Here is a 12,463-nt window from a genome sequence, read left to right as displayed (position 1 = left end):
AAATTCAGGATAAACCCAAATCACCCGAACCTAAAAAAGTCCAAATGGCCTTTGAAGAACAATATAAACACCTAGATTTCTTAAGTGAAAATCCACAAAAAGGATAACTGCTTTGACACCCACATTGATCCAGATTATAATGTTTACAGTAACCTAAAAGGAAACTGCAGCTACTACAGTGATAAGCTCTTCAATACACAACTCAACGACATCAAAGGCTTTCAGTAATCCACTTTAATGCGTCTTTATGCAAACAGTGGAAAAACTATTCCTTGAACTCATAAATAGATCTTTTGATATCATTGCTATCTCTGAGACCTGGCAAACTGATGTAAATATTATCGACGCATTTCTACCGAACGATATGCCTTTCCACATGAACCGTAAACTCCAAAGAGGGGGAGGGGTTTCATTGTTTGATGTGTGTGTGTTTGCAGGTTCTCGGCCGGGTGTTGCTCCTACAGCTGATCGATGACTTAGTGCAAGGATACAGAAACAACGAGGATTGGTCGGTGAAGTTACTGAACAGCACCCGCATCCACATCCTGCCAACAATGAACCCCGACGGCTTCGATGAGTCAGACACAGACTGTCTGTTCAGCCAGGGCAGGTACACATGACGAACAACAACTAATCTTCTAGGGAGATTTTGAAGGTCACCTATTATGCGAAATCCACTTTTGGTTTTTGGTTGGTTTGTTATTTAGTTTACAGTCACGGTAAAAGCCTTCAAGTATGGAGTGTGTGTGTGTGTGTGTGTGTGTGTGTGTGTGTGTGTGTGTGTGTGTGTGTGTGTGTGTGTGTGTGTGTGTGTGTGTGTGTGTGTGTGTGTGTGTGTGTGTGTGTGTGTGTATGTGTATGTGTATGTGTGTGTGTCTGTGTCTGTGTCTGTGTCTGTGTCTGTGTGTGTGTGTGTGTGTGTGTGTGTGTGTGTGTGTGTGTGTGTGTGTGTGTGTGTGTGTGTGTGTGTGTGTGTGTGTCTGTGTGTGTGTGTGTGTGTGTGTGTGTGTGTGTGTGTGTGTGTGTGTGTGTGTGTGTGTATTCGCCATACAGGAAACACACATTTAAAACGGTTTTGCCTGCCGTTTGTGTGTACACATATATTATATTTATATTCATCAATGGTTCTGAAAGTGGCGCTGTACCTTAATAATATAAAAGATTGTATTTGCGTGCATTTCCTGTTCGGAAAGAGGCAATGTACTGAGAGTGGAGGTGTCCTGGCAGTCTCCATGGACCTGTCAGCTCCGGACTGCGCAAGATGCGATGAAGCGCTACGTCATGAACGCAATAAATCTACCCTCGTGGGGGAGCGCTCATGTGATTGGCTTAGAATTGAGGAGACATCTGATTGGCTATAGATAGAAAAAATGACAAGTACGAATCGGCTGAGCGTCAGGGGAGTCTCAAAAAACCCACACACGAATGCACAGCGATCCATGCATAGAAAGCGGTTTGTGTTTGCAGGTTCAGAGGATTTAAACGGAAAACGCCCAAAACACACTGATAGGCAGGAAACCAGACACACGATGTAGATTTGTATCACACACACACACACACACACACACACACACACACACACACACACACGGACACACACACACACACACACACACGCACACACACACGGACACAAATTACAGTCACGGTCAAATTAAGTATTCAATTATGAGTGTTTTGACTTCTTCTAATGTTGCGTATAGGAGACTCTTGTGTGTGATTGTATTATATCAGCAGAGAACATGCTTTGTTAAGGATCTTTTAGCCCTGATTTTTGTCTCTACCATCTCTAAAAATATTCTACTAGCAGATATCTTCCCGATGGGGACCTGACAAACGTGTCTACCAGATCCTTTGCTGGTGTACCACTGCTTAGTTTGGTTAGTTCATGTGTTATTACGTGAATAAAGGGTTTTGAGGGTTACTTTGATTCCACCACAGTTTCTTTTAGCTCTGTTTTTGGTCTCTACCATCTCCTATAAAGGGAATATTATGTTCCTTTTAACAGACATCCCTTTCAGATGTGGAGCTGAGAACTGTCAACCAGACACCACCTCAAACACACAGGATATGCTGGTCTACCACTGGGTAGTTTGGTTAGTTAATTGGTGTTATTGTGTGACTTTGGTGTTTTAATGGGTGATCAAAGTCCCACAATAACACCAACTAACTAACCAAGAGAGAACATAGTCCACCAGGAACTCCTGTGCTCTGCAAGTTAAAATGACTGTTTTTGTCAATGAAGTCATATGGCTTTGAAGAGAGCTTAGATGACATCTTCACGTGCCCGTAAAATTACTGTTTACAGACGTATTTCTCTCTGTGTGTGTGTGTGTGTGTGTGTGTGTGTGTGTGTGTGTGTGTGTGTGTGTGTGTGTGTGTGTGTGTGTGTGTGTGTGTGTGTGTGTGTGTGTGTGTGTGTGTGTGTGTGTGTGTGTGTGTGTGTGGTGTGTGTGTGGTGTGACCATAAGTCAAAACAAGACTTCAAAGACTTGAGACAGCCTTTTTGACATCCATAGACTAAACTATGCGATACTCCAACGCCCAACACACACTGATAGGCAGGAAACCAGACACACACGGTAGATCTGTATCGCGCACACACACACACACACACACACACACACACACACACACACACACACACACACACACACACACACACACACACACACACACACACACACACGCACACACACACACGCACACACACACACACACACACACACACACACACACACACACACACACACACACACACACACACACACACACACACACACACACACACACACACTCACACACACACACACACACACGCACACACACACACACACACACACACACACACACACACACACACACACACACACACACTCACACACACGCACACACACACACGCACACACACACACACACACACACACACACACACACACACACACACACACACACACACACACACACACACACACACACACACACACACACACAGACACACACAGATTACAGTCACGGTCAAAGCCTTTAAGTATCCAATTATGAGTGTTTTGACTTCTTCTAATGTTGCGTATAGGAGACTCTTGTGTGTGATTGTGTTACAAGTCATGGAGACGTAAATATGTTCAGACAGCCTCATTTTAGGAACTTTAAGATTTTAACTGTAACATTTTAGGGTTTATATTTTAGGTTTCAATCGTTTTTGTTCAATCATGAGCACCAGACTTTATTTAAACCCATAAAATGCACTGGTTTGTCCAACTTTCTTAAGATTTAGGGTGTTTTAGATGTATTATTTTTGTTGACTTAATAATGAGACATTTATACTAATATTGGGAAACCGGAGTGCCTTCCCCATGGGACCATCTATTTTTCTCTAAATGGGACCATCATTTACTAAATGAACATCATACTGTGTTTTACAATACTTGAAACTACAGATTGAGACCGTTAACCCTTCAGGGAAATGTTTACTGAGGAAATAAATCTAGTGAGAAGTTGGGTTACTTTTTCAGAGACTTCTTTTCAATCGCTTCTGTTCTGTTAAGTCCCCTGCTGGCTATTAGAGAGAATGCATGTTTAAAGCACTCTCAGTCACTTCCCATTCATACATTTTCCTTTTTTGTCTATTTCAGGGCCAACTATAACGGTGTTGATCTGAACAGAAACTTCCCCGATGCGTTCGCTGGTCTCCGGAAACAACCGCAGCTGGAAGAAAGTAGGCGGGAGGCAGAGGTTAGTGTGTTGAGTTTTAAAAACAATTAGCAAAAAAGGGTAGAAATCCCTTATAAAGGGGGTTCATTATGTAAACAAATATTGAAAATCACTTCGCAAGAGGAATTATTGTGAATTAATCCATCACTAACAATAGCCCTTCATAAAATACACTATTAGTCTTGTTGTTTTTATAAAAATGCAGAGTATCCTCAGCATTATCTGTTAAAAAATATTTTTCAGAATTGATGTCTGGTTGCTCTGTGATTGGTCGGTTGTTGTGTCATGTGTTACAGGTCAGGGCTGTGATTGGCTGGTTGAGGATGGAGAGTTTTGTTCTCTCTGCAAACCTTCATGGAGGAGCTCTGGTGGCCAGCTATCCCTATGACAACAGCAACGGAGGTACACACACACACACACACACACACACACACACACACACACACACACACACACACACAGAGTTGTAACTCTGTGAAAAAACAAAACTTGGTGGTCCTCAAAAACCCAATAGCAATGTTTTGTTATTTGCTTTTTTAAGATGAGCTTTTCCTTTTTATATAAAGAGTGACGCACAGAGATGGAGAGACAGGAAACAGGCTCTCAGACTCATGACATTGTTGAGCAGCGACAGATAAATAAACAAGTTTAGTAGAACAACTTTCCCACACACTCAAAACCCACTATGAATGTATGTAACTGTATTTTATGGATAGATTTTCTGAATAAAACTCAGGTACAACCTCTCATTAAAATATTATGTTCACTTTTATTTGACCCCGAACCCATCACAATCCCCCTGCTTCCACTCCTACTGCTATTTATTGAATTTTCAGTTTATTATTTGCCCCTCTTGTTTGTTTGTTTGTTTGTTTGTTTGCTTGTTCACCATGTAAAGCGGCCGTGGGTCCCTTGAAAGGCGCTGTACACATTTAATATATTATTATTATTATATATTTATTTCTGCAGGTAGTGAGCTGGTGGGCGGGGCCAGTGTTAGCCCTGATGATGATGTTTTTAACCACCTGGCGAAGGTTTACTCCCATAACCACGCCTCCATGCACCGCGGGGAGCAATGCCGCGACAGCGGACCGTTTCCGGAGGGCGTAACCAACGGATACCTGTGGTACTCAATCTCAGGTGAGCACCATGCATAAAGTTTCACCAGATAGGGACAATAAGCAAGCGGGGTGCAGGAGTGAGGCCTAAAAGCCCGAAGTGAGTCCGAGTTTTACCACTTCCCGTCCCCTGGTGTGAAAGTCAATGGTGCTTTGAGTGTTTTTGTGGTTTTTAGCCTGAAATAAGGTCTGTTGTTAACAAAAACTGAAGAGATTTGTATTCTACAACATCAAATAAGTCAGTAAATATCCCACTGGGGAATTTAAAAACAGCGGTTGCTAACAAGTGTCTAAATGAGATGATTAAACATCATCACGCCCAACATTAGCCTCCTTTAGCTTAGCTGTGGTGACGTGAAGTCATGTGACCGTGCTGTAGCTCCTTTATAGCCCAAAATTAGCCTCCTTTAGCTTAGCGGTGGTGACGTGAAGTCATGTGAGCGTGCTGTAGCTCCTTTATAGCCCAAAATTAGCCTCCTTTAGCTTAGCGGTGGTGACGTGAAGTCATGTGAGCGTGCTGTAGTTCCTTTATAGCCCAACATTAGCCTCCTTTAGCTTAGCGGTGGTGACGTGAAGTCATGTGACTGTGCTGTAGTTCCTTTATAGCCCAACATTAGCCACCTTTAGCTTAGCGGTGGTGACGTGAAGTCATGTGACCGTGCTGTAGTTCCTTTATAGCCCAACATTAGCCGCCTTTAGCTTAGCGGTGGTGACGTGAAGTCATGTGACCGTGCTGTAGTTCCTTTATAACCCAACATTAGCCACCTTTAGCTTAGCGGTGGTGACGTGAAGTCATGTGACCGTGCTGTAGTTCCTTTATAGCCCAACATTAGCCGCCTTTAGCTTAGCGGTGGTGACGTGAAGTCATGTGACTGTGCTGTAGTTCCTTTATAGCCCAACATTAGCCACCTTTAGCTTAGCGGTGGTGACGTGAAGTCATGTGACCGTGCTGTAGTTCCTTTATAGCCCAACATTAGCCGCCTTTAGCTTAGCGGTGGTGACGTGAAGTCATGTGACCGTGCTGTAGTTCCTTTATAGCCCAACATTAGCCTCCTTTAGCTTAGCGGTGGTGACGTGAAGTCATGTGACCGTGCTGTAGTTCCTTTATAGCCCAACATTAGCCTCCTTTAGCTTAGCGGTGGTGACGTGAAGTCATGTGACCGTGCTGCAGTTCCTTTATAGCCAAACATTAGCTTTTTACTTCAGAAATGTGGTTTATTTATGTTAATATGAGGAGATTATCCTGATGAACTAAACGTGTAAAAATCATAAACATTTATTTGATAAGATCATTTTCTGCTATAATCCGTAATCATGTTGAGAAATCCCATTGGCTTTGGAAGTAGTTTATGATCCAACATCAATATGGTCTCTAGTCAGCGTGAGTTTGATTCCTAGAGGGACGTCAGTGGAAACATCAGGCTCTGGTTTCCTGCTGCAGAAATCAGATCTGCAACACGATCGCTGAACTGACAGAGACTGAACCTGAGAGAACTGAACACTGAGGGCTGAAAAACATCCACTGTACAGATCATTAAATGTGAATTAAGTTAAATTCAACTTAAATCACTTCTGGCTTTGTGTCTTGTCATAATCAAAGTAGTTTGGTTTACATAGTGTGCATTTAATACGTCCAACCCTTGGTGTTAATCATACATTTTATATTGAAATGTGTTTCTGTACTTCTTGTTTTGATGTTTTATTTGCAAGAGTTAGGCAGATTAATCAATAACTGCCAACAAAGGAATACAATTAAGTATTCCTTTGTTGGCAGTTATTGATTAATCTGCCTATCATTTTTCTACGTCTCTAGATCTCTTGTTTTAGTCAGTCCAAACGCAGTTATAATCATATAAAAACCTGGATATTCGTATATATTATCCGGGTTAGTGCAGGTCAAAGTGTCCTAGTTTTATTATCCAGTATTTATTTCAATGTTATTTACATGACATGGCTTGCAGTGCACACATTAGTGCAAAGTAACCCAGTAAATGAATTGTATTATAAAGACTTTGTTTTACATTTGGAAGAGAGATGTATTTCTCTTGGAGAGCCAATTTGCACATTTGTTTAGCTTTTAAAATCATTTTGCAGCTTTATTGTGGTGGAATTTGTGTGTTGTAATTCTGTATTTATTCAATGGAAAGGCGGCCAGGACACTTCCTAAAACAAAACGTGTCCATTCTTCACAAAAACTGCTCAAACAACCAGAAGAAAATAAGTTTACACTCGTTGCAAAGGAGCACAACTTTGTTTTCAAGGGTTAGAACATTGTCTTAAAGGTCCCATGTCACGGCCATTTCTACTGATCATAATTCCATTGTTGAGGTCGACTAGAATAGATTTACATTGTTCAATGTTCTAAACTCACTTTGGTTTCTCATCCAGCATCTCTGTATAGTATGTGTATTCACTCTCTGTCCTACACGGCTTGTTGGAGCTCCTGCCCCGTCCCCCCGTCCCCCCCCCGTCCCTGTGAGCCCAGTGTGCTCTGATTGGTCGGGATGTTGCGAGGCTCGTTGCTGCGAGGGGCGGACAGGTTTCCGGGTCGGCGATACAGCGAGAACAAGCGAAACTCATCCTGAGCACAAAGACACTCACAGCCGAAGCAAAAACAATAAGTGTGTCTTGATATTGAGTCAGAAAAAGGTTTGTAACGCTGTGAGAATGGGTCTGCTGCAGAGAGCATTTCTCCACCATCCCAACTCGTCTATTACCAAACAGGGAGCTCTATGAAAGTCAATGGGACTCCCTGATAGTTAGCCAAGGGATCCTGGTGAGTGAGGGGCTCCGCGGATTGGTCCATTTGGGCCAATCCGGTAATTTGTTGTTGATGTGGGTGTTCACACGTCACAGAACCCAGGAAGCTAACAATGGAAACAGAGAAATGTCCAACGAGGCGTTCTGGGGCAGCATAGACAGGTCTTCTCTGTGTTAGAGTTTTACTCCCTACAGGGTGTACTTTGAGGGTTTTGACTCTGCAGACCGTTCACATGCAGAACAACCTTCATGACACACAAGGGGACGGGTAATAACCGGAAAAGCATGACATGGGACCTTTAAGATAAGAATAATTGAAAAATGTCATCCTGAGTTGGATTAAATATAAGTAAATAAACTAATAAATAACTTGACTCAAAAAACTTAATCAAAAGAATGTTTTTTGCTTAGAATCTGCCAAAAACCACAACAGATATTTTACATTTTATAACAAATCCTGCATCTAAAAATCTAGATACAGTATGAATCTACAATAAATGTCTTCTGCTGAACCCTGATACATTTTGTTGGGGTTATTTAATATTTTTAGAGAAATGTCAACTACCTCATAAATACTGGATACAGCAAATACTTTTTTATTTCCAAAAATATGCAGCATCTAGATGTTGTTAGGTACTGACTGAAAAACCACAAATTGAAAACCAATACAACAGCGCCCCCTGTGTTCCCAAAATATAGTGGATGTGTGGAGTTCAGTCGTTGTTTGGTGTGTAAAAGTTGTAGTTTGTGTTTATTTTCAAAGCACCAGACTACATTTAACATTTCACCAAATTACCTTCAGAAATTACTCACTTACTTTTTCTGATTTAATCACATTTGTCACCTTAAATGTATACTTTTTGGTCTGTTTTGACCTGTGTGTGTGTGTGTGTGTGTGTGTGTGTGTGTGTGTGTGTGTGTGTGTGTGTGTGTGTGTGTGTGTGTGTGTGTGTGTGTGTGTGTGTAGGTGGGATGCAGGACTATAACTACGTGTGGGCTCAGTGCTTGGAGTTGACTCTGGAAGTTTCCTGCTGCAAGTTTCCTCCACAAAATCAACTTCCTGCTCTGTGGGCAGACAACAGGAAGTCACTGCTTGCTTTTATTATGCAGATTCACCTGGGTTAGTACCTGTCTGTCTGTCTGTCTGTCTGTCTGTCTGTCTGTCTGTCTGTCTGTCTGTCTGTCTGTCTGTCTGTCTGTCTGTCTGTCTGTCTGTCTGTCTGTCTGTCTGTCTATCTATCTATCTGTCCGTCAGTCGAACTGAACACTGACCATAATGAACCAAGATCAATACTTACCTTATGCTGTGTGTGTGTGTGTGTGTGTGTGTGTGTGTGTGTGTGTGTGTGTGTGTGTGTGTTCAGGGGTCAAAGGTCGTGTGTTTGATGGCTCCGGGGTGCCTGTGCAGAATGCGGTGGTGGAGGTCAAAGGTCGCAGCAACATGTGTCCGTTCAGAACCGACAAACACGGAGAATACTACAGACTGCTGCTGCCTGGAAAATACGTGTTCAAGGTACACACACACACACACACACACACACCACACACACACACACACACACACACACACACACACACACACACACACACACACCACACCACACACACACACACACACACACACACACACACACACACACACACACACACACACACACACACACACACACACACACACACACACACACACACACACACACACACACACACACACACACACACACCACACACACACACACACACACACACACACACACACACACACCACACACACACACACACACACACACACACACACACACACACACACACACGCACAGAGAAGGCAGTAATCCTCTAACTATTATCTTGTTTTCTTTGACAGGTGACGTACCCCGGTCACAAGGTTTTGACGGAGACTCTGAACGTCCCTCATGGACCCGATCAATACTCCGCCATGAAGCACGACTTCATGTTACGCCAAATCCCTGCTACGACTGTTAGCCCCCAGACTAACCCCACCAAAGCTAACAGCACCGAAGCTAACCTGACCCCCAGCTGTAACCACACTTTAAACCTGGAAGCAGGCGCCTCCAGGAGCTCGTGGACGGGACTTTGTGTGACGCTCGGCCTGGTGGCGGTGCTACTATCGCTAGTTAGCTGAAATGCTAAGTGCTCGGTGTTGTGGTGGAAACTTTTGAAGCAATGTAGACGAAACTCAGAGAGACACGGAGAGAGCTGGAAACTTTGATGGTTTATTTGGAGCTTTGGCCGGAGAATTCAGAAGACGTTTGCTGAAGGTCTCTACCCCAGACCCATGTATTTAGTTCTGAGAGAATAATCAACAGGCAGGAACAGGGAGACAAAACACTGAGAGCACAGCAGCCCAAGGTTGAGGCCTGGATCCTATTGCAATATATTAAATGGTAAATGGAATGTACTTATAAATCTCTTTATCAGGTTCGACCCCTCAAAGCCCTTTACATACTACGAGTCATTCATCCATCACACCCCATTCACGCAGAGCAGCACCACTTGCCCGAGGGAAGCTAACACTCTCACACACTCATACACACACATACTGGGGAATCTCCCTTAGCTCCAGTGGCGAAAGTGACAGTGAGTTTTGTCGCTCTCGCTTTCTGTAATTAACAAGGACACATCCACATGTTGACTGCAGGGGATCGAACCAACAACCTACTTGTTGAAAGACGACCGCACTCCCTATAGATAATGTAATATAACTACTGCTGCAAAAGGGCAGAACAAACTGATGAACTGGGTCAAAGTTATGGGCCTAGGAGAATATTTCCCCAACAGGTGTGACGGACACAGGTTTGAACCCTCAACCTGCGAGAGGAACAAGAAGAACATGTGGCCCTGCGGAGGATTACTGAAGGTTTAACACAGAAGTTTTCTAATTGGAGGGCGAGCAAGTTGGGGTTAAAAGTACGGAAGAAAGCTCACATGCATGAGGTCAGACAAGGTGGTGCTGGTGGAAGCTTTGGGACGGGGCAGCGATACTTGCAGAGCTCAGCCAGGTTTTCCATCCAGATGTGATGCAAATTTAAAGTGAAGGTCGAGGTAATTTTCAAAACAAAATGCGATTAGAGACGTCTTCCCGAGGATGAGGGCCACATGTGAAGATTTCTCTGAGATCTGGCCAAAAGTGAATAGATGTTTCATGTTCGAAGATTAAAGTCGATAGAAATAGGTGAGAATTCCGAGATAAGAGATAAAATTCAGAGAAAAAAGTCAGAATTCTCCGGAAAAAAGTCAGAATTCAGAGAAAAAAGTCAGAATTCTCCGGAAAAAAGTCAGAATTCAGAGAAAAAAGTCAGAATTCAGAGAAAAAAGTCAGAATTCTCCGGAAAAAAGTCAGAATTCAGAGAAAAAATGTCAGAATTCAGAGAAAAAAGTCAGAATTCAGAGAAAAAAGTCAGGATTCTCAGAACTCTGGAAATGTTCACGTGTGTCCCTTATCCTCTCCCGTAGAAATACACTCACCAAAGAGTTTGTTTTGGACTCTTCGGCTAAAAGAATCTGCGCTTAATTCGATTTTTTTTTTTAAGTAATTCATTTTTCGACCAAATGTCATAATCTCCGATGCTTGAGTGGCGAGCATCGTTCATGGAGGCTTAACATTAATTAATCATTTTCAAAAAGCCTGAATTAACTACTAATACTAAAGAGCTGTACACGTGAGAAATATATATTTTAACTTTGCATATCTAGGAATATATTGTATGTATTATAACAACACCAATCCAGCCCCATTTTAAGGCCGGGAAGAACTTCATAACAGTCACATATAATGGACTCGTTCCAGCGTCATAGAGACACAATCTGCGGGTACAAACATGTTTCTAACCGGGAGATAATTGAATTTAAATGGATAATAGGAGGCGAAATTACAGCCTTTATAATCTTGAGTTGTGAGGTCGTGATGAGGCTCATTAACCGAGGAAAATATAGGCCGTGTAATTTCATACGTGAGGAGGAGGAGGAGCACTTTAAAATTAGCGCTTGCAGGGACTGTTTTTAGACCACAGGAAAAGCACCTCACGAAGCTATTAATCATCAAGCTGAACTCAGTGAGGTGCGTTTGATTTATGACTCCACGGTTTACACAGAGTCATCAGACCTGTTCATACAAGCGTTTCATTATTCCTGCATAGCTCGTGTTTTTTAAGGAGGGTTGCGATTAATCTGAGGGGCTTGAAAAAGTAGGAAATAAGAACAAATCACATTTTATTTACACAAATTATCACTTTTCTCTATTTTGTCTGGCTTTGTTGTGAAATGTTACTCATTTTATCTTGAAATCGTCCATTAATCTGCTTAGTTGTTTTTGGAAAGACCATGCAGAATTTGCTTGAAAATATTGACATTTTAAAGTTTTATTTAATAGAAAAGTCAATAAATCATAGTTTTCTCCACGTTTGTAGGTGCTTTGCAAAAAGGAGCTGCTAACGGCTAATTCTGCGTACTTCTATTGTGCCAATTTCCTCAAAATGTTAACAAATATAGTCTACAAATACATAACAATCTCCAAACAAATCATCATAACTATTATTATGCTTTCTTTATTGTGAGTTATACATTAACTATTGTTGATTCTGACTAAACGTCCACAAATCTGCTTAGAAATCGTATATTAAAGAAAATAACTTGTTGACAAAAATCACATTTTTAGTTGTTTTTCCGTGTAAAAGTGATCCCATAAAAGATGTCTGTACATTTATGGATGCAATGCTAACACTAGCTACTATTAGCTAATTCGGCAATCTTTATTATACCAATTTGTCAAAAATGTTAACACAATAGGCTAACATAATGGTTGTATCCCACTTCTTACTCCATGAACTACCTATACTTCCTGTTTACTGCCT

At 42.1% G+C, this 12,463-nt stretch overlaps 1 protein-coding gene across 1 annotated transcript in view; it reads left to right on the top strand.

The window, feature by feature from the left end:
- cpm (carboxypeptidase M) overlaps nt 1-12,457 on the top strand; it is a 28,338-nt gene extending 15,881 nt beyond the window's left edge. Inside the window, exons 4-10 of the mRNA XM_079652934.1 lie at nt 438-610; nt 3,636-3,735; nt 4,011-4,116; nt 4,684-4,854; nt 8,560-8,712; nt 8,957-9,105; nt 9,457-12,457. Coding sequence (XP_079509060.1) covers nt 438-610; nt 3,636-3,735; nt 4,011-4,116; nt 4,684-4,854; nt 8,560-8,712; nt 8,957-9,105; nt 9,457-9,735 — 1,131 coding nt within the window. The 3' untranslated portion in view covers nt 9,736-12,457. The remainder of the gene's footprint in view (nt 1-437; nt 611-3,635; nt 3,736-4,010; nt 4,117-4,683; nt 4,855-8,559; nt 8,713-8,956; nt 9,106-9,456) is intronic.
- The last annotated feature ends 6 nt before the right edge of the window (nt 12,458-12,463 follow it).

This window comes from Notothenia rossii (assembly GCF_949606895.1).
Source record: "Notothenia rossii genome assembly, chromosome: 10".
Taxonomy (NCBI): domain Eukaryota; kingdom Metazoa; phylum Chordata; class Actinopteri; order Perciformes; family Nototheniidae; genus Notothenia; species Notothenia rossii.
The sequence above is the reverse complement of the archived record's forward strand: the minus strand, read 5'-3'. Positions and strand labels throughout refer to the sequence as shown.